Source organism: Dictyostelium discoideum, assembly GCF_000004695.1.
Source record: "Dictyostelium discoideum AX4 chromosome 2 chromosome, whole genome shotgun sequence".
Classification (NCBI taxonomy): Eukaryota; Evosea; class Eumycetozoa; order Dictyosteliales; family Dictyosteliaceae; genus Dictyostelium; species Dictyostelium discoideum.
In genome coordinates, this window is record NC_007088.5 from 3,480,652 (window position 1) to 3,503,711 (window position 23,060).

At 19.9% G+C, this 23,060-nt stretch overlaps 14 protein-coding genes across 14 annotated transcripts; 8 read left to right on the top strand and 6 right to left on the bottom strand.

Annotated features, from left to right (window-relative positions):
- Positions 1-148: 148 nt before the first annotated feature.
- DDB_G0273843 (hypothetical protein) lies at positions 149-727 on the top strand (the record flags this gene model as incomplete). Its single annotated transcript, XM_639446.1, has 1 exon — positions 149-727. The coding sequence occupies one exon, from the start codon at positions 149-151 to the stop codon at positions 725-727; it is 579 nt and encodes a 192-aa protein (XP_644538.1).
- A 305-nt stretch (positions 728-1,032) lies between these two features.
- DDB_G0273845 (hypothetical protein) lies at positions 1,033-1,737 on the top strand (the record flags this gene model as incomplete). Its single annotated transcript, XM_639447.1, has 3 exons — positions 1,033-1,059; positions 1,364-1,379; positions 1,559-1,737. 3 exons carry the CDS (start codon positions 1,033-1,035, stop codon positions 1,735-1,737), a joined length of 222 nt encoding a protein of 73 aa, XP_644539.1.
- A 131-nt stretch (positions 1,738-1,868) lies between these two features.
- DDB_G0273847 (hypothetical protein) lies at positions 1,869-2,475 on the bottom strand (the record flags this gene model as incomplete). Its single annotated transcript, XM_639448.1, has 2 exons — positions 1,869-2,111; positions 2,458-2,475. 2 exons carry the CDS (start codon positions 2,473-2,475, stop codon positions 1,869-1,871), a joined length of 261 nt encoding a protein of 86 aa, XP_644540.1.
- A 272-nt stretch (positions 2,476-2,747) lies between these two features.
- DDB_G0273849 (hypothetical protein) lies at positions 2,748-2,957 on the top strand (the record flags this gene model as incomplete). Its single annotated transcript, XM_639449.1, has 1 exon — positions 2,748-2,957. One exon carries the CDS (start codon positions 2,748-2,750, stop codon positions 2,955-2,957), a length of 210 nt encoding a protein of 69 aa, XP_644541.1.
- Positions 2,958-3,745: 788 nt separating this feature from the next.
- Positions 3,746-4,498, top strand: DDB_G0273851 (hypothetical protein; the record flags this gene model as incomplete). Its single annotated transcript, XM_639450.1, has 1 exon — positions 3,746-4,498. The coding sequence occupies one exon, from the start codon at positions 3,746-3,748 to the stop codon at positions 4,496-4,498; it is 753 nt and encodes a 250-aa protein (XP_644542.1).
- A 107-nt stretch (positions 4,499-4,605) lies between these two features.
- DDB_G0273853 (hypothetical protein) lies at positions 4,606-5,136 on the bottom strand (the record flags this gene model as incomplete). The annotated part of the gene is made up of 1 exon (XM_639451.1): positions 4,606-5,136. The coding sequence occupies one exon, from the start codon at positions 5,134-5,136 to the stop codon at positions 4,606-4,608; it is 531 nt and encodes a 176-aa protein (XP_644543.1).
- A 372-nt stretch (positions 5,137-5,508) lies between these two features.
- Positions 5,509-6,423, top strand: DDB_G0273855 (short-chain dehydrogenase/reductase family protein; the record flags this gene model as incomplete). Its single annotated transcript, XM_639452.1, has 1 exon — positions 5,509-6,423. The coding sequence occupies one exon, from the start codon at positions 5,509-5,511 to the stop codon at positions 6,421-6,423; it is 915 nt and encodes a 304-aa protein (XP_644544.1).
- A 484-nt stretch (positions 6,424-6,907) lies between these two features.
- Positions 6,908-11,333, top strand: irlB-2 (IRE family protein kinase; the record flags this gene model as incomplete). The annotated part of the gene is made up of 2 exons (XM_639453.1): positions 6,908-7,128; positions 7,208-11,333. The coding sequence occupies 2 exons, from the start codon at positions 6,908-6,910 to the stop codon at positions 11,331-11,333; spliced, it is 4,347 nt and encodes a 1,448-aa protein (XP_644545.1).
- A 289-nt stretch (positions 11,334-11,622) lies between these two features.
- Positions 11,623-12,279, bottom strand: DDB_G0273859 (hypothetical protein; the record flags this gene model as incomplete). Its single annotated transcript, XM_639454.1, has 1 exon — positions 11,623-12,279. One exon carries the CDS (start codon positions 12,277-12,279, stop codon positions 11,623-11,625), a length of 657 nt encoding a protein of 218 aa, XP_644546.1.
- A 543-nt stretch (positions 12,280-12,822) lies between these two features.
- Positions 12,823-14,119, bottom strand: ublcp1-2 (ubiquitin-like domain-containing CTD phosphatase 1; the record flags this gene model as incomplete). Its single annotated transcript, XM_639455.1, has 2 exons — positions 12,823-13,316; positions 13,414-14,119. 2 exons carry the CDS (start codon positions 14,117-14,119, stop codon positions 12,823-12,825), a joined length of 1,200 nt encoding a protein of 399 aa, XP_644547.1.
- A 683-nt stretch (positions 14,120-14,802) lies between these two features.
- Positions 14,803-15,245, top strand: DDB_G0273863 (hypothetical protein; the record flags this gene model as incomplete). The annotated part of the gene is made up of 3 exons (XM_639456.1): positions 14,803-14,817; positions 14,976-15,053; positions 15,162-15,245. 3 exons carry the CDS (start codon positions 14,803-14,805, stop codon positions 15,243-15,245), a joined length of 177 nt encoding a protein of 58 aa, XP_644548.1.
- Positions 15,246-16,644: 1,399 nt separating this feature from the next.
- On the bottom strand, positions 16,645-18,393 carry pakH-2 (STE20 family protein kinase; the record flags this gene model as incomplete). Its single annotated transcript, XM_639457.1, has 3 exons — positions 16,645-16,711; positions 16,803-18,240; positions 18,357-18,393. 3 exons carry the CDS (start codon positions 18,391-18,393, stop codon positions 16,645-16,647), a joined length of 1,542 nt encoding a protein of 513 aa, XP_644549.1.
- A 324-nt stretch (positions 18,394-18,717) lies between these two features.
- On the bottom strand, positions 18,718-19,800 carry DDB_G0273867 (hypothetical protein; the record flags this gene model as incomplete). The annotated part of the gene is made up of 1 exon (XM_639458.1): positions 18,718-19,800. The coding sequence occupies one exon, from the start codon at positions 19,798-19,800 to the stop codon at positions 18,718-18,720; it is 1,083 nt and encodes a 360-aa protein (XP_644550.1).
- A 710-nt stretch (positions 19,801-20,510) lies between these two features.
- DDB_G0273869 (hypothetical protein) lies at positions 20,511-22,715 on the top strand (the record flags this gene model as incomplete). Its single annotated transcript, XM_639459.1, has 1 exon — positions 20,511-22,715. One exon carries the CDS (start codon positions 20,511-20,513, stop codon positions 22,713-22,715), a length of 2,205 nt encoding a protein of 734 aa, XP_644551.1.
- Positions 22,716-23,060: the final 345 nt, after the last annotated feature.

The following is a 23,060-nucleotide window of genomic DNA, read 5'->3' on the forward strand; positions in this document are numbered from 1 at the left end:
AAAATAAAATAATAATAATAATAATAATAATAATAAAAATAATAATAATTTCATTATCATATTTAAATAATTATAATTATATTTTAATGTATTAAAAAAAAAAAAAAAAAAAAAAGAAAAAAAAAAAATAATAATTAATTTATTAAAAATGAATTCTCCATCAACATTTTCAGGTGGTCGTAGAGGATCATTTTCAGAGACCAAATATATTTATAATAAATCAAGAACTGGACCATATCCAGCAAGAAATGTATCAAGACAACAAAGAAGTTTAACATTTAATGAAACTTTTAGAGCATTATTTCCAGCAGTATTTGCAGTATTACTCTCTTTAATGGTATTATCAGCATTCAATCATTTACATGGTAACAAAGTTATAGAGTGGATCAATGATAATGCTATAAGTATCCCAGGTTATCGTAAACATTCAACAACCGATTTAATGGAAAGACCAACAACTGAAATTATGAAAATCGATGGAGTTGGAAAACCACCCTTTGATTTGGCTGAATATGAAAAATTGGGTCCAAAAACATCTGGTTCCTACTGGGCAAATAAAGGACGTGGTCAAGAATATCAAAATATGAAAAATAGAAAAATTGACTACAAATCAATGATAAATACAAAATATCAAAGTTATGGTCCATTTGCTTCATCTTCTTATTATGAAAATATTGGTAAAATGAAAGAATATGAAGATAGAAAAATTTCAAACCAATTTAATTAAATTAAAATAATAATAATAATAAAAAAAAACAAATAATATAAAAAAAAAAAAATTAAAAAAATTAAAAAAAAAAAAAAATTTAAAATAAAATAAAATAAAATAAAATACTTTAATTTTAATTAAAAAAAAATAAAAAAAATTAAAAATTAAAATAAAAAATACCCAATTAAAGTTTAATAATATAAATAAAACTTTCCTTTTGAAGTTATTTTTTAAATCTAATTTTAAATCCTTGTTTTTTTTTTGATAAAAAAAAAAAAAAAAAAAAAAAGTTTACATTTTCCAAAATAAAATTTAAAATAAATATGAATATCCAATTAAAAACAAATAAAGTTTTTTAAAAATATAAATATAATAACATTTTTATCTAACATATAGTTTTAATCTAGTTTTAAAATCTGTGTTTCTATTTTAACTCATGATAGAAAAAAATAAAAAAAAAAAAAAAAAAAGAAATATAAAATATTACTTGAAAATGAAATAAATTTTTACAAAATAATACATTCATACATCCACTACTAAAACCATCCATTTATTTAATTTCTTTTTTTTTATTTATGATAATTATTTATTAATTTTTTTTTTTTTACTTTTAATTAATTTAATTTTTTTTATATAAAAAAATATAAAAAAAAGAATAAAAGAATAAAAAGTTTTTATTTTATTTTTCCATTTTTAATCAAATATTATTAAAAAAAAAACAAAATTTTAAAAAATGGTAACTTTGATATTTTAGAATTTCATATTTAAATATAAAAATATATATTAATAATTCCAAATAAAAAAAATAAATAATAAAATAATAGAAAAAATTATTTTTATTAATTTTAGTATTATTATTGTCATTAAATATTTCGTGGGTAGTATCAGAAAATAAATATGAAGTGCAATGTGTTCTTGATTGTCTTGATCATGACCCAAATTATACAATTGATTGTACAGACGTTTATAAAGGAACTGCTTGTAAAAATATTATTAGAAGATGCAAAGCTAGTTGCGCAAAACATTAATAATTTTAAAAATTTAAATTTTAAAATTATAAAAATTAAAAATAATAAAAATTTTTATTACTTTAATTATTTTAATTTAATTTAATTATTTAATTTTAATAAAAAAAAAAATAAGAAAACCTTTTTCAATATTAATTATAATAATTATTATTATTATCATTATTATTATTTTTATTATCATTATTTTTATTTTTATTATTACTATTATTAGTATTATTATTATTATTATTATTATTATTATTATTATTATTATTATTATTATTATTATAATTAGTAGTATAATTATTAGTAGTATTATTATTATTATTATTGGTAGTATTATTATTTATATTATTATTATTATTATTTTTTTTATTATTTTTATTATTTCTATTCTAAGTATTTTAATTTTTAATTGCAAATAAAATAATCTTATCAAAGATATTTTAAATTTTAAGATTTAATTTACATTTTTGTAAATATTTAAAAATGGAAATAAAAATTTAAAATAAATTAGATTTGTAATCAAAACCCATACCCATACCACATGTGATAATTTTTTATATTTAGTTTTTGCCAACCAAATCCAAAAAACAAATGGTTTATATAGGGAAAATAAAATTAAGTTATAATTAAAAATAAAAAATAAAAAAATATAAAAAAACTTAAAATCATGTGTGGTGTTTGTGGGAGTTGAATAAAAAACAGACCTATTTTTAATTTTAATGTCGGGTTTCATACACCAACACATTCATACATTGCCCTATCTTTTATCCGATATTGGTTTATTTTACAATTTTAATTGTTTTTTTTTTTTTTTATTATATTTTATTATTTTATCGTTTTTTTTTTTTGTATATAAATTGGATACTATTTTTTTTATTATTAAAAAATCGGAATATAATTTAAAAAAGGTAAAAAATAAATAAATATATCAAAAAAAACTTTAAAAAAAAATTTTATTTATATATATTAATATATATATATTTTTATGGTTTTTTATAAAAAAAGATAAAAAATAAAAAATAATCATGTTAAAATTTTTAATAGCTATTTTAGTGATTTTCTCATTACTTTCAAATTTAAATGCAGTAAATGGGAAAGATATTACCTGTTTCGTAGATTGTATTAATAAAGAACCAAATTTTTATAAAGATTGTCCAAAAGGAGCATTATTAAATCCAAAATGTAGAGCAGTTTTAAAAAATTGTAAAGATGAATGCAATTATAAAAATAATTAATAAACTTGTAATAAAATTTATTAATAATATTATTTGTTATTATCATTTTTCCCCAAAAATTTTTAAAATAATTTTTTTTTTTTTTATTATTTAATTAATCTTCAAATTTTTTTCATTATTTTTTTTATTATTTAATTAATCATCAAAAAATTGTCTAAAATGATACATTTATCTTTTTTTTTTTTTTTTTTTTTAATTTTATTTATTTTTAATAAATTAATTATCTTATTTTTTTAAAAAATAAATATTTGTTTTAAACTTGAATGTATTTATAAAAAAAAAAAAAAATATATCTACGCTTCTGTCTGTTTTTTTATTTTTATTTTTTTTTTTTGAATGAAAAAAAAAAGTTAATTATAACCTAAAATGAAATGTGTCTTTTCAAAAGGTTTCTCTTTATATTCTCTGTCTTCCCCTTTGCGACCTAAAAAAACTAAAATAATAATTTAATTAATTTTTTTTTTTTTTTTTTCATTCTTTCGTTAAAAAAAAACAAAAAATATCAAGATATTTTGAAAAAATGAAAAATAAAAAGAAATTTTTCATCACAGGTCTGAAATTCTTGAAGCTTTATTACCACTTTGGTCGTGCCTTTTAAAAATAAAATCAAAAACTCATTTTCTTTTAAAAAATAAAAAAATAAACAGTTATTTCTTTTTTTAAAAAAAAAAACTATTTAAGTTTATAAAAAAAAAAAAAAAAAAAAAAAATATTATAATAACTAAACAAAACAAATAGAAACACATACACACGCAATATATATATAAAAATAAAATAAAAAATAAAAAATGAAACAAATAATTTCACCATTACTTTTAATAGTATTATTATTAATTAGTTTTTCAAATGCATATCAAAAATTATATGTAAATTTCATTCCATTTGAAAGTGTACAATGTAGTGGAAATCCATCAGGTATTGGTTATGGCGGTTTAATTAATACTTGTTTCACTTTTGATAATTCTAGAAATTGGTTATTTAAATATTTAGAACAAGAAAATTCAATAAGTTTTACTCAATACTATAACAAAGGAGGTGTAACAGAACTTTGTGAAATTAAATCAATGAAAACTCGTACTGCTTTAATTGGTGAATGTGTCTCTGGTAAAGATTTAGTATTCAACTCATTTTATCAATCAGTAAATTATGATTCATCATCCTCCTCATCATCCTCATCATCAACACCAGAAATTTATTATCTCATTCAAATTACCAAGGATCAACCATTCATTGCACCAAGTTCAACTGTTGTATCACATAACTATGGTGATTGTACTGATGGCGATAGTGATATTATATATTATGAAACCTTTTCAAATCAAACTCAAGTTTTTATCCCAATCTTTGGTACAGTTAGTGAATTTTACTGTTTAAATAATACCCCAATGGCAATGACCTGTGAAAATAATGGAAGTAATTGTACTAATCCACAAGACCAAACTACGATTTGTGAAGCCGTTTCTCCATTCTTTAATACTACTGCCTCTGATATGAGTTCAGGTGATACATTATATACATTTAATAATTATTGTAGTTATTAAATAAAATTATAAATTTAATAAAAAATAATTTTTTTTTTTTTTTTAATCAAATATTTTCTTTTTCATTTTACACATTAACTTTTTTTTTTTTTTTTTTTTTTTTATTATTATTTTTGTTTTTGTTTTTCTTCTTGTTGTAGTTCTGGTGGTGGTTGTGGTTGTAGTTCTAGTAATTGTATATCTTCTTGTTCTTTGAATTTTTCTTTTTGGAGTTTTGACAGGTTGGAGATAATAAAGTCTTTACAGAGGAGTGATTCATCTGGTTCCCAATTATCATCAAGGTCAACGAATGTGAATGATATTGATTCTGGGCTGTCATCTTTTAATTTGACTAACTTTTGAGAGAGTTCTTTAGGCATTGCTTTCATGAATTGTTTAGGGTTCATTTGTAATTTTGAAGAGATTTTAATAATTGTTGAATTTTTTACAGCAGCATCATTGAAATCTCTCATTGCATATCTTACAGTTTGAATATTATCTGTTAATAAACTTACCCAACCTGATTTACCTGTCACTAATGTGTCTGGTGGGTTCCCATATTTAATTGTAATATCTCTTTCTTTTATATATACTAAATATTTCTTTGGTATTGATGCTAGATATGATCTATTTAACCACTGCGAAATAGCGTTTGACATTATTTTTATTTCTTTTTTGTTTTTATTTTTTTTTTTATTTTTTTATTTTAAAGTGAAATAATAACTATAAATAAAAACAAAAAAGGGGGAGGGGTACAGGGGTACAGGGGTGTGTTTATAAACGAATATTCTCTGAATTTTTTTTTAATTTAATTTATTTTAATTTTATTTTTTATTTAATATTCATGTTATATAAAATAAAAATAAATAAATCTTTTTTTTTTAATTTTTTTTTTAATTTCCAAAATTTTTTTTTTTATTTTTTTTATTTTTTTTATTTTTTATTTTTTTTTCATAGATTGTGTGTACAGAACCCCGCTTATAATTTTATTTTTTATTTGTATTTCATAAAAATTGTATATTTAAAATAGTATGGAATCATCATCATCATCATTATTAGATAAAAAAGTTATAATATTTTCAGGTGGTACAGATGGTATTGGTCGTAATTCATTAAATTATTTAATTTTAGAAGATAATTTAAAATTTATATTACCAGTTAGAAATATTGAAAAAGGTGAAAAAGTTGTAAAAGAATTAAAAGAAATTAAAGCAAATGTTGATATAAAATTAATGAAAATGGATTTATCATCATTTGAATCAATTAAAGAATTTGTTAAAGAATTTAATGAATTGAATGAACCATTGGATATATTAGTTAACAATGCAGGTTTAATCAATACGGAATTTAAAACCACATCAGACGGTTACGAATCGACAATGGGTGTAAATCATTTGGGTCCATCATTATTAACACTTTTATTATTACCAAAATTAAATCAATCAAAGCATGGTGGTAATATAGTATTCGTCGCATCGAAAATGCATGACAGAGTGACACAATTGGATTTTGAGCAAACTTTAGGCAAAGAAGATAAAAACAATACTGATTTCTCAAGTAGTAATTATGAATATTCCAAATCTAAATTATATAATATTTTATTCTCTAAAGAGTTACAAAATAAATTAATTGAAAAGGGTAGTGATATTAAAGTGAATTCACTACATCCTGGTTTCGCTGTAACTCATTTATTCGAAAAGCATGGTTGGTTTGCAAATAATTTAGTTTTACCAGTGTTGGTTTATTTCAAAGGTAATAAATTAGATGATATGGGTAGTGCTTTAGCAAATTTAACTTTAAATAAATTAAATGAAAAAGGTAAATACTTTACTTTAACAAAAATTACTGAACCTTCAAAATTTGCTTCAAATCCAAATAATACTATTAATTTATGGAATAAAACTTGTAAATTATTATCAATTGATTTTAATAAAATTAATTTATAAAAAAAAAAAAAAAAAGTAAGATGTTTTTGAAATAATAAAAAAAAAAAATAAACAAATAAACAATTTTCTTTTTTTTAAGAATTTATTTTTATTTTTTTATTTTTTTTTATTATTTTTTTATTTTTTTTTTACTACCTTTCTAATATAAATTTTTTTTTTTAAATTATAAATATTAGATGTAATCAAAAAATATAAAAATAAAAATAGACATTTTTTTCAAATTTCCAAGAATTCAAAAAAAAAAAACACCAAATTCTGGATACACTATTTTTTTGTTTTTTTTTTTATTGGTTTTTTTTTAAAATTTTTTTTTTTTTTTTCATTTTTATTAACCTCATAAATACAATCACCAAAATAGTAATAGAGATAATAATAAAAATTAAAAAAAAAAAAAAAAAAAAAAAAAAATAATAATAATAAACCTTTGAAAAAAAAAAAAAAAGAAAAATAATAATAAAAAATAATAATAAAAAAAAAGAAGAGAATGAATTCATTATTAAATAATTTAATAATTGATTATGAATATGACTTAATTAAAGTTCATCATCATATTCAAAAAAATATTTTTATTTTCCCATTTAAAAAACAACATTATCATTCAACTGTACTTGAATGTTTAATTAATTTATGTAGTAAATTAAAATATGACGAAAATGAAAATTTAAATTCATTAGATCAATTTAAAATAATTTTTTATAATGAAAGGTAATAAAAATATATAATTTTTTTATAACTTTTTTAATTTAATAATATAATATAATTAAACAAATTAAAAAAAAAAAAGTAAATTTTTAAATAAAAATTTAAAAGAATATTTAGAAATTTTAAAAAATTCAAAAGAAATTAATAAACATGTAATTTGTGATTATTTTGAAAAAGATAATAATGGTAGCGAAGAAAAGAATCAAAATTCATCAATTGTTTTTAATTTTTTAAATTGTTTTAAAGATTATTTATCAATGGATATTATTGAATTTATTGTTAGAGGTATTTCATTTCAAGTACGTAGTTATTGTAATCTTATTAAACCAATCGAGCAATGGAAACAAAAAACCTATCAACAAAGATATCAACAATTCAAGAAAGCATTGCATTTAAATAATGAAGTTTATAAAAGAATCGTTTGTAATGGCGTTTGGAAATCGGAGAAATTAGATTACATTTATCGTTATAAAAGTGACCAGTTATCATTGGTTGGTATAATTGAAAGTGATTGCTCAGATTTATTCATTTCAACATTATTAATCGATTCAAATAGTTATGAACAATTGGAGAATGTTTGGAGATTAATTTGTAATTTTGATTCATTTTCAATTGCTTCCAAATTTTTAATTGAATTTTTCAAATTGGATAAGGTTAATAATAAATTAAATTTTTCAATTCATCCATCATCAGATGCAAATGAAAATTATAAAAGAACTAAAACATCAACCAATTCAAATTTATCGATTGATCTCGTTAGATTATTAGAGTTTACAACTACAAACTTTAGTATCAATGTTGCAAAACTTTTAATTTCAAAATTCCCAACATTTATAACTTCAATACCATCAAGAAATAGTTTATGGGGTATTGAATCAAGATCTTCGCTAAATCCAATTGAAAATCATTTTAGAATTTTAAATTGTTCTTTTGATTTTAATAATCATCAAATTCCAATTGATAAACAAAAAGATTATATTAATTTATTTACAAAAAATTTAATTCATTTTAATACTGAAATTAATGAAATTGAAGATTTAATTTTAAAAGAACGATATCATATATCAATTAGATCAATTAATAATAATAATCATGATGATGATGATTATGATGATTATGATGATGATGATGATCATCATTCTGGTTGTAACAATAATAATAATAATAATAATGATGGTGATCATAATGAAGATGAAAATAGTATTAAAGAAGAAAGTTTAATAGAATTTTCAAATTATAAAGTTGATTCAATGATTTCAAGATTATTAAAATATAATGCACCGTCAACAACTATTATTGCTTTATTATCAAATTTAGTTTGTAATCATATGGGTGTTTCTCAAAGAATTTTAATACTTTCAACATTAATTGAAGAAATTCAAATGATAGAATCATTATTAGTTCAAAATGATAGTTTTAAAACTTTTATGCTTTGCGAATCAATGGTTTCAACACCAAATAGATGGAGTAAACAAAGTATTCCATTGGTTTTCTTTGCTTATATTGGTAGTGATATTTTAAATTTAAAAGAACGTCCAATGTTTTATAAATTCTTTGATTTAAATCCAAGATTATTATTATCAATCATACCAGTACCATTAATTTTTAAAACTTTTTTAAGTTGTTCAGATATAATTAGAAATAATTTTGAAGATGATTTAATTAATTTTGAAGATGATGATTCAAGTAGTGTTAATTTCTTTGGTTTCACTTCAAACTTTTCAAATTCTGATCAAGATTATTTGTCGGCTTTAGAAACTTGTTTTGAAAATTCAAATGTTTTCAATGATCAACAATTAAAACAAATGGCAAGAAAGCTATTAACTTTTTCAAAGAGAGAAAATCAATCTAGAATCGCTGAATCTGAACTATTGGAAGAGTTGGAACTTGAAGAAAAAAGAAAGAAACAAAAACAACAAGAAAAAATTAAAAAAAGATTAAAAAGAGAGAAAAGATTAAAAGAAAAACAAGACTTACTCTTAATTAAACTTGAAAAACAAAAAGAAAAACAACTTGAAGAACAAATGAAAAAAAGAGAAAAGAAACTACAAAAATTGGAAAGAAAAAGATTATATAAAAAACTTCAAGATGATGAAAAACAAAAATTAATTGAAAAACAAAAACAAAAAGAAAAAGAAAAAGAATTATCAAAACAAAAAGAAAAAGAATTTGAATTATTAAAACAAAAAGAAATTGATGAAATTAAACAAAAAAGTATTCAAGAAATTGATGAAATTAATAAAAATATTCAACAAAATCAATTAAAAATTGATGAAATTAATAAAAAATTAGAAATTAAAGAAATTCAAAATTTTCAATTACCATTATTAAATCAACAACAACAACAACCACCACCACTTCAATTATTAAAACAACAGCAACAACAACCATCATCATCATTAACTATTCAATTAGAATCAATAACACCAATTTTAGAACCAAAAAATGATAATGTAGTTTTATTAAAATCATCAATTGAAACTCCAATTGATTCTGTAAAGAAAATTCAATCAATTATTGAAATTCAATTAGAAGAAGAAAATCAAAAGAAAAAAGAAATGGAAACAATTGATGAATATGAAGAGATTAATATTAATAAAAAACAAATTAATAGTAATATGAAATGGGGTGGAATTGGTGAACCATCTTGGATTTCTGTTAAAAAGGATAATAAAAAATCAAAATCAACAATAACAACATCAACAACACCAACAACAACAACACCAGCAAAAGTAATTACATCACAATTCAAAAATGAACAAACTAAAAAATTAATAATTGAAAATAATAAAAAACAAAATTTAATCAATGATAATAATAATAATAATAATAATAATAATAATAATAATAATAATAATAATAATAATAATAATAATAATAAATTAAATAATATAATTCAAGATGAAGATTTTGTATCAATTGGTAAATTTAAATTTAATAGAAATGAATCAAATATATTAGGTAGAGGTTCAAATGGTACATTAGTATTTAAAGGTTTATGGAGTGATAAAATACCAGTTGCAATTAAACAAATGCAAAAAGCATTCAATCCACTTATCAATAAAGAAGTTGAAGCATTAATTTCATTAACAAGTAAAAATTGTTCAAATATGATTAGATATATTGATAAAGAGGAAGATAAACTTCATGTATATTTAGGTTTAACATTATGTGATGGATCATTACAGAATTTAGTTGAAAGTGGTAAATTAAATGATTTTGTTATTTCATCAAACAAATCAATTATTGAACTTGCAAAAGATATTCTCTTTGGTATTCAATTCCTTCATTCTCATGATATTGTTCATAATGATTTAAATCCACGTAATATTTTAACATTAATTGGTAAAACTAGTAATAATAATAATAGTTCAAATAACTCATTCATTATATCAGATCTTGGATTAAGTAAAATGGAAGTTGAATCATCATATTCATTTACAAGTAATATACCAACAGGTCAAGGTGGTTATCATCCATTTGAAGTATTACAAAGTAAAAGAATGACAAAATCTGTCGATATATTTTCATTGGGTTGTATTTTATTTTATCTTTTAACAAATGGTCAACATCCATTTGGTAATGATAAATTATTTCGTATAGTTAATATAATTTCAAATAAAATGAATCTAACTCCATTGAATTCAAATCAATTGGCTTGTACTTTAATTAAATCAATGATTTCAAAAGATGAATCAATTAGACCAACCATCCAAAATGTTTTAAATCATCCATTGTTTTGGAATTTAGAAAAGAAAATACAATTCATTGATGCAGCTTTAAATTTAATTAAAGAACCTTCAAACTCAAGTTACAATTCAAAGTTAACAAAACAATTAAATCATTGTGATGATAATGATGAACCATTTTTAAATGATTCTTGGAATCATTTAATTGATGTAACCAATCTTTTAACACCAACAAAAGGTTCAAAAATAACCATTTCATATCAATATGATAAAGTTAGAGATTTAATTAGATTCATTAGAAATACAATTGCTCATCATAAAGAAATTAAAAGAGCAATCATTCAACAATTTCAAAATCAACAATCACGTCCAAATTTAGAAGTTTTAGAGTATTTATCAAGTCAAGATTCTATCTTATTATATTTTGAATCAAAAATTCCAAATTTAATTCATCATATTTATCAACAATTAAAACAATATTCTTTAACTATTGATTATTTATTTAATTTTTATAATTAAAAAAAAAAAATAATAAATAAATAAATAAATTCTAATCAAGAATTAATAAATCAAAAAAAAAAAAAAAAAGTGAATAAATAAATAAATAAAAAGTGAATAAATAAATAAAAAAGTGTAGATTTTTTTTTTTTTAGGGTAACATTTTGTTTTTATTTTTTAATAACTCTTTTTCAAACTTTATATATACAAATTCATTATTCAAACAATTACTATTTATATTTTATTATATTTTTATTATTTTTATTATTATTATTTTTTATTGCTATATATATTTTTTTTTATTTTTTTTTTATAAATCAATTCTAAAAAATTTTCTTTCAAAACCATATAACATTTCTTGATGATAATATTTAAGACCAGCTTTTTGAATAATTGATAAAGAACCAAAATTATCAATTCTGGCAGTTGCATAAATTGTATATAATGGTTTTCCAATTAAACCTGGACCGGTTGAAATTAAATGATTTTCTTTTTTAATTGCATCAGACATACAATGTACTAATACTTCTAACATTTCTGAACCATAACCTTTACCCCAATGATTTTTATCTATTATAATTGCCAATTCAGCTTCACCATCAACTTTACCATACATAAACATTACATGACCAATGAAATCATTATTTAATTTATTAAATACCATTAAACCATTACAAACATCTTGATTTTTCCAACCTTCTATCCATTGATCAACATCTTGGTCAACTTGCTCCTTTGTTTGAACTCCATAGCCATATTTAACTGTATTCACTGGATCACATAATAATTGATAAAAAGTTTCTCTATCTTTAATATCATTAGTTATATTTCTAATTAATAATCTATCTGTAATAATTTTAACATTTAATCCTTTTTTTTCTGATTCATCAACTTTATCATCAATATAAAATTCAACTGTAGATTCATTAATTTTATTATTATAATTTTTATAATTATAAATTGTCATTGTTTTTTTATTTTTTTTTATTTTTTTTAAATATCAATGTTTAAACTATATATAAAATTATTATATATAAATAAATTTTTCAGAATTTGTCGTTCGTTTTTTTTTTAAAGTTTGTTTTCGAGTTTTAAAAAAAAAAAATTAAAAAATAAAATAAAAAATTATTTAAAAAAAAAAACAAAACAAAAAATGTTAAAAATATGGATATTTGCTGATATTAAAATGAAAAGAATAATTTTTTCAATTGAAATTTCAAACAAAATTATTATTGATTTGTTTAAAAAATCTTGGTGGTATAATTTCCCAAAAAAAAAAAAAATTAATTTTAGAATTTAATTATTTTTTTTTTGCCTGTTTTTGTTTTAATTTATTTTTTTTTTTTGACCAAAACACCTAGTTTTTTTACTTTTCAGATTTAATAAAAAAAAAATATATATATATATTTACTACAACATAATATATAGTTATTTCTTTTTTTTTTGTTTTTAAAAAAATTACAACTTTTTTTATTTATTTACATTTTTTTTTTTTTTTTTTTTTTTTTTTTTATAAAATTTTTCTAATCCATTCCTTATGATCAATAAGAGTTATATCTTCTTCATTTGAAATTGATTTTAAATATTTTGTTAGATGGAATAAGACATTATCACCATACTTTTTAGCATCTTTAATTTTAAAAGGTGGAACATGTACACCATTCTTTGGATTCATTGCAAAGTTTTTGGAGAGATCATCAACATGTAAAGTATTTTTCATACTAAAGAATTTACCTAAATGTTGATGTTTCCAAATTACTTCCAATGCTTTTACATTATGTTTAATTTTAGTTCTCTCTTTACCATTGATGGTTCTATAGGTTGTTACCTTAAACATTAATGTTTGATCCATTACAAAACAAATTTTAAAACGTGGATTAGTTAATAATCCCAACTCTGTTAATTTAATTTCAATCCATTTCCAACTAGTTTGAGACCAAATTCCAATATCATAATGTTGATAGGATTGTACTAAAAATTCTTCTAAATGTGGTCTTTTCATATCTATATTTATTTAAAAAAAAAAAAAAAATTAATTATTTATTTTATTTTATTATATTATTTTATTTTATTTATTTTATTTTATTTTATTTTTATTTACTTTCAACATCTTGATCTTTAAAATCTAAAATTGTATGATCTAAATCTAAAACTAATAATTTTTTATTTGGTCTTGGGTCATTAATTAAAGAGATATCATTTGAACGTTCAATCATTGCAAGTAATTGATTTTTATTTTTTTCAATATGAGAGATTTCATCAGAATCTGGGATATAATCAAATTCGAAATCATTGAATACCTCATCGGTATCACCACTTGTTTTTGGAACGTCAGCAATAATATTTGACTCTGGTGTACCCATCATAATGATACTATGATTATCTTGAATTGATAATGATTCTATTATCATTTCATCAGTTGGTTGTTTACCTTTTGATAATCCTAAAATTTTTTGTCTCTTTGATAATACATTTGTCATTGTTTCCAATTGTCTCTTTAAATCAAAAACTGTTGAACTCTTTGAAATCAATACTTTATATTCTTTACCATTCCATTTGGTTTTTATTGTAATTTTTGAATTTTCTTCATTTATTATTGTTGTTGTTGTTGTGGTTGTTTTTGTTTTTAAATCAGAGTCATTTATAATATTAGTTGTTGTTGTTGTTGTAGTTGTAGTAGTGGTATTAGTTGTAGTGTTATCATTTGTGTTATTACTATTAGAATCTGTTGTTGTTATTATACTATTTATTGTTGACTCTGTTGTTGTTGGTGGATTAGTTGTTGAGGATGAAACTATTGTATCCATTTTTTTTTTTTTTTTTTAAATTGAAATATTGAGTTTTATTTTATATTGTTTTTATAAAAAATAAAAAAAAAAAATTTAAAAAAGAAAAATGAAATAAAAAAAATTATGTGTGCTTTCTTTTTTTTTTTTTTTTTTAATTATTTTTTATTTTTTAATTATTTTTGTTAATTGTTCATGGGGTTAGAAAAAAAAAAAAAAAAAAAAATTTATTAAATTAAAAAAAAAAAAATGAAAAAAAAAAAAAACTATTTTTTAAAAAAAAAAATAAAAAAAAATAAAATAAAAAAAGATAATTTAAATTAATAAAAAAAAAAAAAAGAAATAAGGGAAATAAAATATTAAAAAAACTAATTCTATTAATAGGATTAACTAAGTTTTTTTTTTTTTTTTTTTTTTTTTTATAAATTTAATCTAATCCTTTGGATTTCAAATAACAATTTTAAATTTTTTTAATTTTATTTTTATTTTTATTTTTATTTATTTTTTTTTTTTTTTTTTTTTTTTTTTTTTTTTTTTTTTTGAAAATTTTTTTTTTTTTTTTTTTGAAAATTTTATTTGTATTACACCACAAAATTAGTTTTAAAAAAAAAAAAAAATATCAACAACCTTATACCTACCCTATAAATCAATAATTATTGAAATTTAATATTAAACAAATACACATATATATATAAATTTAGAAAATGTCTGAAACTAAAGTAAGTATTTTTTTTTTTTTTTTTTTTTTTAAAAATCTATTTTTATAAGTGCATTGTTTTTTTTGTGAACTTACACCCCCTTTCCCCTATTTAAATTTAATAAAGGGAAATAGAAATTATTTTATATTAATAATAAACTATTTTATATTATTTTATAGCCAATGACCGAAGAAGAAAAGAAATTTTTTGATAAATATGGAAGATTACCAACTCCATCAACACTTTTATCAAAAAGAGTTTGTATTACAGTTTTAATCTTTATCCCTCCCCTTTTACTTTTATTTAAATATGTTGGATATTAATACAGGTATTCTTTCACTTTTTTTTTTTTTTATTTATTTTAGGATAAAAAATATTTTGACTCTGCAGATTGGGCAAAGGGTCAACAAACTGATGCAAAAGAAGTTAAACAACCAGAAACCAAATAAATTTAACAAAAGAATAAAACATTAAAAAAATAAAAAAATAAAAAATAAAAAAAAAAAATAAAAAATTAAAATGAAAAAAAAAAGTTAAAAGTAAAAAAAAAAAAATAAAAGAAAAAAGAGTAGTATAGGAAAGATTCAAAAAGAAGTAAATATAAAAGTTTGGTTTTTTTTTTTTTTTTCTCAAAAATAATAAATGAATTCAATTGCCATAATAATTAATAATAATAATAAAAAAAAAAAAAAAAAATTAAAAGTAATTCTAATTGTGAAACTTTTTTTTTTTTTTTTTTTTTTTTTGGTATAAACAAATAATAAAAATATAAAAAAAAGAATTATTATTTTCAATTTTTAAACCCCCTGTCTCCTCCCCCCTTTTTTTTTTTTTTTTTTTTTTTTTTTTTTTTTGAAACCAGTTTCTTTGAAAATAAAACAATTTCAAATTTGAGCTTCAAAATCTTTTAAAATCTTTTTTTTTTTTTTTTTTTTTTTTTTTTTTTTTTCAATTATTTTTTTTAATTAAAACAAGATATGTCAGATTGAGGAAATGAAAGTATCTTGTTAAAAAATAAATTTTAAAGAAGATATTAAAAAATTGGTTGGAAAATATTATATAAAAATAAATAAATAAATTAATAAATAAATAAATAAAAATAAAAAAAGAAATTCCAATAATCAAAAAAATAAAAAAATAAAAAATAAGAATAAATCTTTTGTTTTATTTATTCTTTTCCTTTTTATATTTTATTAAATAAATAAATTTTTTTATAATTTTTTTTTTTTATTGTTAAAAATAAATTTAAATTTATTTCTATTAGAAATATTTAAAGGAAAGGATTAATATCTTCACATTGTTCATGTTTCTTCGTTTGGGAATTCTTGATCTATTTCACTACAACATAGCACTTTTATTGAATTGAAAAGCTTGGTTTTTTATTTTTATTATTATTAATATTATTACTATTATTTTTATTATTTTTATAATTAATAATACTATTATTGAAATATTGCGAACTTGAATTATAATTTCGAGAAATAGAAACAATTAATTGATGAATCTAATTTACATAATTAAGAAAAAAAAAAATATTTTAATTTTCATTAAGAATTCAATAAATTAAGATTTCTATTTCTTAAATAATAAATTTTTTTTTTTTATTATTGTTTTTTATAATTTTGGATCCCAAAAAAGCATCAAAAAAAAAAAGGAAAAAAATAAAAAAAAAAGATAAAAATAAATAAAAAAAAGGATAAAAATAAATTAAAAAAAAAAAAAAAAAAAAAAGAGTGGGATTATTTTTTTTTTTTTTTTTTTTTACAGTAGTTTATATTTTATTATTTTTGTTTTTTGTTTGTTTTTATAAAAGATTTGAAAAAGTCTAATTTCTTAATTTTAAACTATCTATTTAAAGAATTTAAAAAAGACTGATAAGACTAAAATTAAACCAAGTGTTGAATATAAAACGATTCTAAATAATAAAAAAATTAAAAAAGAATACATAAAGGAATTAGTTTTTTTTTTTTTTTTTTTTTTTTTATATATAGTTTAATAAAACATACTTTTGATTTCTTTCATCTAAATTTTTCATTGGCGTCTTTTGAATAATTTCTAAAGTTTTATCTTGAACTAAAATAGTATTACATTTAATAGTATTGCTAATTGTATTGAATTTATTTTTAATAGTATTTTGTTTAGTAGTAGTTGTTGTTGTTTGTTGATTGCTTTGTTGTTGTTGTTGTTGTTGTTGTTTTAATTTATCATTTAAAATTACAGATTCATAAGAAGGTGGTGGTGGTAATGGTTTTGATCTATTAATTACAGTATTTGAATTTAAAACTACTGAACCAGAGTCATTGTTATTACTAGTGATTGTATTATGAATTACGACTGAACCAGTATCAATTGAACCACTGAAAACATTTGGTTTATAAATTACAGAACCAGAAGTAGTTTCACCAATATCATTACTACTATTTGAGTTATTATTTAATAATTTACTTAAAAATTGTGGTTTATTATTATTATTATTATTATTATTATCATTTGGTTGTTGTTTTGGTGAAACTGAAGGACCAATTGATTTTCTTTTTTTTGATTTTAATTTTATAGCCATTTGAGTTAATTCTTTTAATGCATCTGGTTTTGCACTTTTAATAAAAGGATGATCTAATAATTGAGAAGGTGACCATCTTTCATTGATATCTTTAGTTAAACATTTATCAACGAATGATACAAACTCTGGTGACCATTTCTTTGGATCTTTAAAAGTTGGTGGAGGTCTTCTACCAATCATATACATGGCTCTCATTGGATTAACCTCGGAAAGTGGTGGTTCACCATCGGCCAATTCAATGGCAACTATACCTAATGACCAAACATCGATTTTATTATTGTAATCGGTTTGATTTAGAATTTCAGGTGCCATCCAATAGGGCGTACCTGCGATTGAACCTTTGGAAAAAGTGGATTGGATTTGTTGAGAGACGCCAAAATCTGCGATTTTCACTTGACCAGTTTCATCCAATAGAATATTTGCCGATTTAATATCACGATGTATGATTTGTTTAGAATGTAAATAAACCAAACCCAATAATGATTGTTGAAGAATCAATGAGATCTCTTTCTCTTTAAAAGTTTTACCAATCGATTGCATAATATCATTAAAAGAGGAAAGTGAACAATAATCCATCAAGATCCAATATTTATTCTTTAACATTATCGATCCAAAATAACTAACAACATATGGATTATTACATTTCTTTAGAATTTGAATCTCTTTACTAATTGGTTCAACATCATTTGCTTCGAAAATTTCAAATTCTTTAATTGCAATCGATGTATTTGATGATTTATGAATTGCTCTATAAACTGATCCAAATGATCCTTCTCCTAATTTCTCTTGAATTTCAAATGATGTTTCACCTCCTGAACTCCAATTTAAATCTAAATCAACATGAACTTTATGTACTAATGAATTTGGTTGTGATATATCAATTTCTTTAAATAATTAAAAAAATAAAAAATTAAAAAAAAAAAAAAAGTTAATAATAAAAAAAAAAAAAAAAAAAAAAATTGAAAAAAAAATTAAAAAAAAATTTTAGATTATAATTTACCTTTTGGGTTTGATCCACTTCTAAATAATCTAACCATATTTAAAAATAAGGTTTTAATGAATTAAAATTGGAGAAAAAAAATAAAAAAAAAAAATAAAACAAAAAAAAAAAAATAAAGGAGAAAAAAGTTTTTTTATAAAAAAAAAAAAATATTTGCATGCCAAAAAAAAAATTATAAAAAAAAAAAAAAAAAAATCAAAAAAAAAAAAAATTAAAAATCAAAAAAAATTAAAAATTAAAAAAAATTAAACCAACTGACTATTCTAAAAATAGGAAAATATCTTTTTTTTTTTTTTATTTTTTTTTCAAATTTAAAATTTCCATTGTTTTTTTTTTTTTTATAAAATATATTTATAGATTTTTAATAATCATTGATATCTTGATATACATAATGTAATTGAATTGGTTCTGTTAATTCCAAAGGGGTGTGACAACAACCAGTTTTTGGAGAGCAAGAATCAATTGTACAATCATTACCATCATCACAAGAAATTGGAGAATGACAACAACCAGTTGTTGGAGAACAAGAATCTATAGTGCAAGCATTACCATCATCACATGAAATTGGTGAATGACAACAACCAGTTTCCATTGAACAAGAATCTGCAGTACATTGATTACCATCATCACAACTAATTTGATTATGACAACAACCAGTTGAAGGGGAACAAGAATCGGTAGTACATTGATTACCATCGTCACAAGAAATTGGAGAATTACAACAACCAGTTTCAATTGAACAAGAATCGGTAGTACATTGATTACCATCATCACAGGTTATTTGATTATGACAACAGCCAGTTGAAGGCGAACAAGAATCAAAAGTACATTGATTACCATCATCACAAGTTATTTCATTATGACAACAACCAGTAGACTCTAAACATGAATCAGTGGTACATTGATTATTATCATCACATGAAATTGGTAAATTACAACAAGCACCAGTTGAATTTGAACAAGTATCAGTGGTACATTGATTAATATCATCACAAGAAATTGGAGAATAACAACATTCACCAGTTGAAGGTAAACAAGAATCAACAGTACAAGCATTACCATCACAACATTCTACATTTGTATGGGTACAACAACCAGTTTCTTTTAAACAACCATCATTGGTACAAGCATTACCATCATCACATGAAATTGGGGAATAAAAACAACCACTAGATTTTGAACAACCATCAATGGTACAAGCATCACCATCATTACATTCAATATTGATATGTGTACATCCAGTTTCAATTGAACAACCATCAGTAGTACAATGATTACCATCATCACAATTTATTTCAATATGGGTGCAACATCCTTGAATACATAAATCTGTTGTACATTGATCACAATCATCACAATCTAAATTACAATCACATAATTCTTGGCAATTAATAATTAAAATTATTATTAAAATTATTAAAATAAAAAAATATTTTTTAATCATTTTATTTGTTTATATTTATATTTAATTTATTTGTATTTATTTATTTGTAATTATATTTTAATATTATAATTATTATTAATAAAATTATTTTTTTAATTTTTTTTTATTTTTTTTATCAATTTATATTTAAAAAAGATAAGTTGACATATTTTCTTAAATTAATAAATTTTCTATTTATTTTATAATTTATTTTATAATTACTTTATTAATATAAATTATTAATTTATTATTTTAAATATTTTTTATTTAAAAATTTTTCCAATTCCAGTCATTTTTAATAAAACAATATTTTAATTTCTTAAATAATCCATTTTAAGTTTGTTTTATAATAAAATGATACTTTTGAATGAATTTAATTGTTTTTTTTATTTTTATCACTTTGAAATTCTTTTTTTATTCATTTTTTTTTTTTTTATTTATTTTATCACTTTCATTTTTATTCATTTTTTTTTTTTTTTTATTTTTTATTTTTTTTTTTTTTTTTTTAATTTTTTTAATTTATTTTTATTTTTATTTTTATTTTTATTTTTTATTTTGTTATTCATTATTTTTTTTATTATTTTTTTATTATTTATTTTTTATTTTTTCACACTCACACTCTTATTTTTTTATTATTTATTTTTTATTTTTTCACATTCACCCAAAAAAAAAAAAAATTTGGCACATTAACAGTATTATTAATAATTTCAAAATTTTCAAAAATTCATCAAATGTTAAATCATAACCAAGAAGAAAATGATATTCAAGAAATAATATCTGATACTGATTCAGAAACGGAATCAGAATCTGATTCAGATTCAGAGAGGAATAAAGGAAAATTCAGACATAATAGTAGATTTGAATCATGTAAAAGATTTAAATCAAAAGCAAGTAAATTTAATATTAATAATAGAAAAGAAGTTATTGAAATTAGTGATGATGATGATACAGAAGATGAAGATCTTCAAAAAGCAATAGCATTTTCTTTAGGTACAACTACTATCGGAAATAATAATAATAATAATCGTTCACATATATTATCAATGATTAGAAATAAAAATAATTCTTCACCACCTTTACTTGAAAATTCAATTGATAGAAATCAATTTTATTCAAATAAAAAATCATCATCATCATATAATAATTTTAACAATAATTTTAATAATAATAATAATAATAATAATAATAATAATAATAATAATAATAATAATAATAATAATAATAATAATAATAATAAAAATAATAATAGTAATAATAATAATAATAATAATAATAATAAAGATAAAAAAGAGAGTGGTACAATTATTGGTGGAGTTTTAATTGATAAAAATGAGAATTATAAATTTAAACCAAATTCATTTTATTTAAATTCAACAAATGAACAACCTAGAATTTGTACAATTAATACATTATCATTTAAAGATTTAATAAAGAAACCGGGAATGGTTGGAGCATTGGTAAGTGGATTTGCACTTGATCCAGAATGGGTAATAAAAGAGATACGAAAAGAACATGGTAACAAAGTTAAATTTACATTTGTAAAGAATTATAGTAAACCTGAAACAAAAGGTCGCCATGCTATTAATGATTTCATTACAGTTATTAATCCACCATTATTTAATTATCAACTATATCATTCAAAATTAATGATTTTCACGTTTGTTGATTTAGTTAGAGTTGTAATACCATCTTCAAATCCAACAAAATTTGATTATTCAGGTTGGGGTCAAACAATTTGGTTTCAAGATTTTTTAAAAAAACAACCAAACAATAATAATAATAATAATAATAATAATAATAATAATAATAATAATAATAATAATAATAATAATAATAATAATAATACAACAACAACCACAACAACAACTACTACTACTACTACAACTGCAACTGCAACAAATAATTCAAATTCAAATTCAAATAATGAATTGGGTATTGAATTTTTAAATGGTTTAAAACACTTTTTAAAAAGTTCTGGTGTTGAAGAGTTTGCTTTTTTGGATGATTTTGATTATTCAAATTGTGCAGTTAAATTAATAACATCAATCCCAGGAATTTATAAATTAGAAAAATCAAATGGTAATAATAATAATAATAATAATAATAATAATAATAATAATAATAATAATAATAATAATGGTAATGATGAAAATGTTGATAAAACAAGTTCAAGTTTTGGTAGTGGTATTTATACATTACAAAAATATTTAAATCAATATTACAAGGATCAAGAAAATAATACAGTAGTAAATGAAAATCAATCACCTCCATATAAATATGTAAAGGATTTATATTGTCAAACATCATCTTTAGGTGGTGATAGAAGTGATTTTAGAAATGTTTTTACAAATTACGTACTATGCAATAATCAAAATCAAAATTCAAATAATCAAAAAAGAAATAAAAGTGTATTGAGTGACAAGCCATTACATATTATTTTTCCAACTAAAAATTGGATAAGAGGTAATCCAATTAGAGCTATGACTTCAGGTTGTTTATTTTTATCAGTTAAAAACTATGATAATGATAATTCATCTTTTAGTCATTTTTCTTCAAAATATTTTTATCGTAAAGATTTAGTTCATCATAGTAAAATTATGGTTGGTACAACTACCTTAAAATCATCATCATCATCATCATCATCATCATCATCAAAAAATAATAATAATTATAATAATAATGATGATAGAATAAAATATGATTGGGTATATACTGGTAGTCATAATTTTTCTTTATCAGCTTGGGGTGCTTTCCAAAAGAATGAAAGTCAAGTATCAATTTCAAATTTTGAAATTGGTGTTTTATTATTGAATCCAAATCCATCATTAAATGATTTCACTTTACCTGATTGGGTGAGAAATATTCCTTTCAATATACCATCAAATTTTTATAAACCAAATGAAGTTCCATTCATTCAAGAAGTAGAATTTAATTAATTTTAATTTTTTAACAAAAAAAAAAAAAAAAAAATAAAAAAAAAACTAAATTAACCATTATTTTAAAATTGTTTGTAAATAAAAAAAAATAAATAAAGAGAATAAAAAAAAAGATTAAAATAACAATTGTTAAAATAAGGAAAAAACTAAGATTATATTAAAATAATACCCCTTTTACGATTTTCCTATTTTGAATATTTTCAGATTAGGGAATTTTCTTTTTGGCTATTGGATTTTACTTAAAATAGTAAAAATTCCTTTTTAAAATTTCAAATAATTTTTAAAATTGAAAAATGATCGAGTATAAAAAGAATAAACTTTTTTGAAAATAAAAAAAAAAATAAT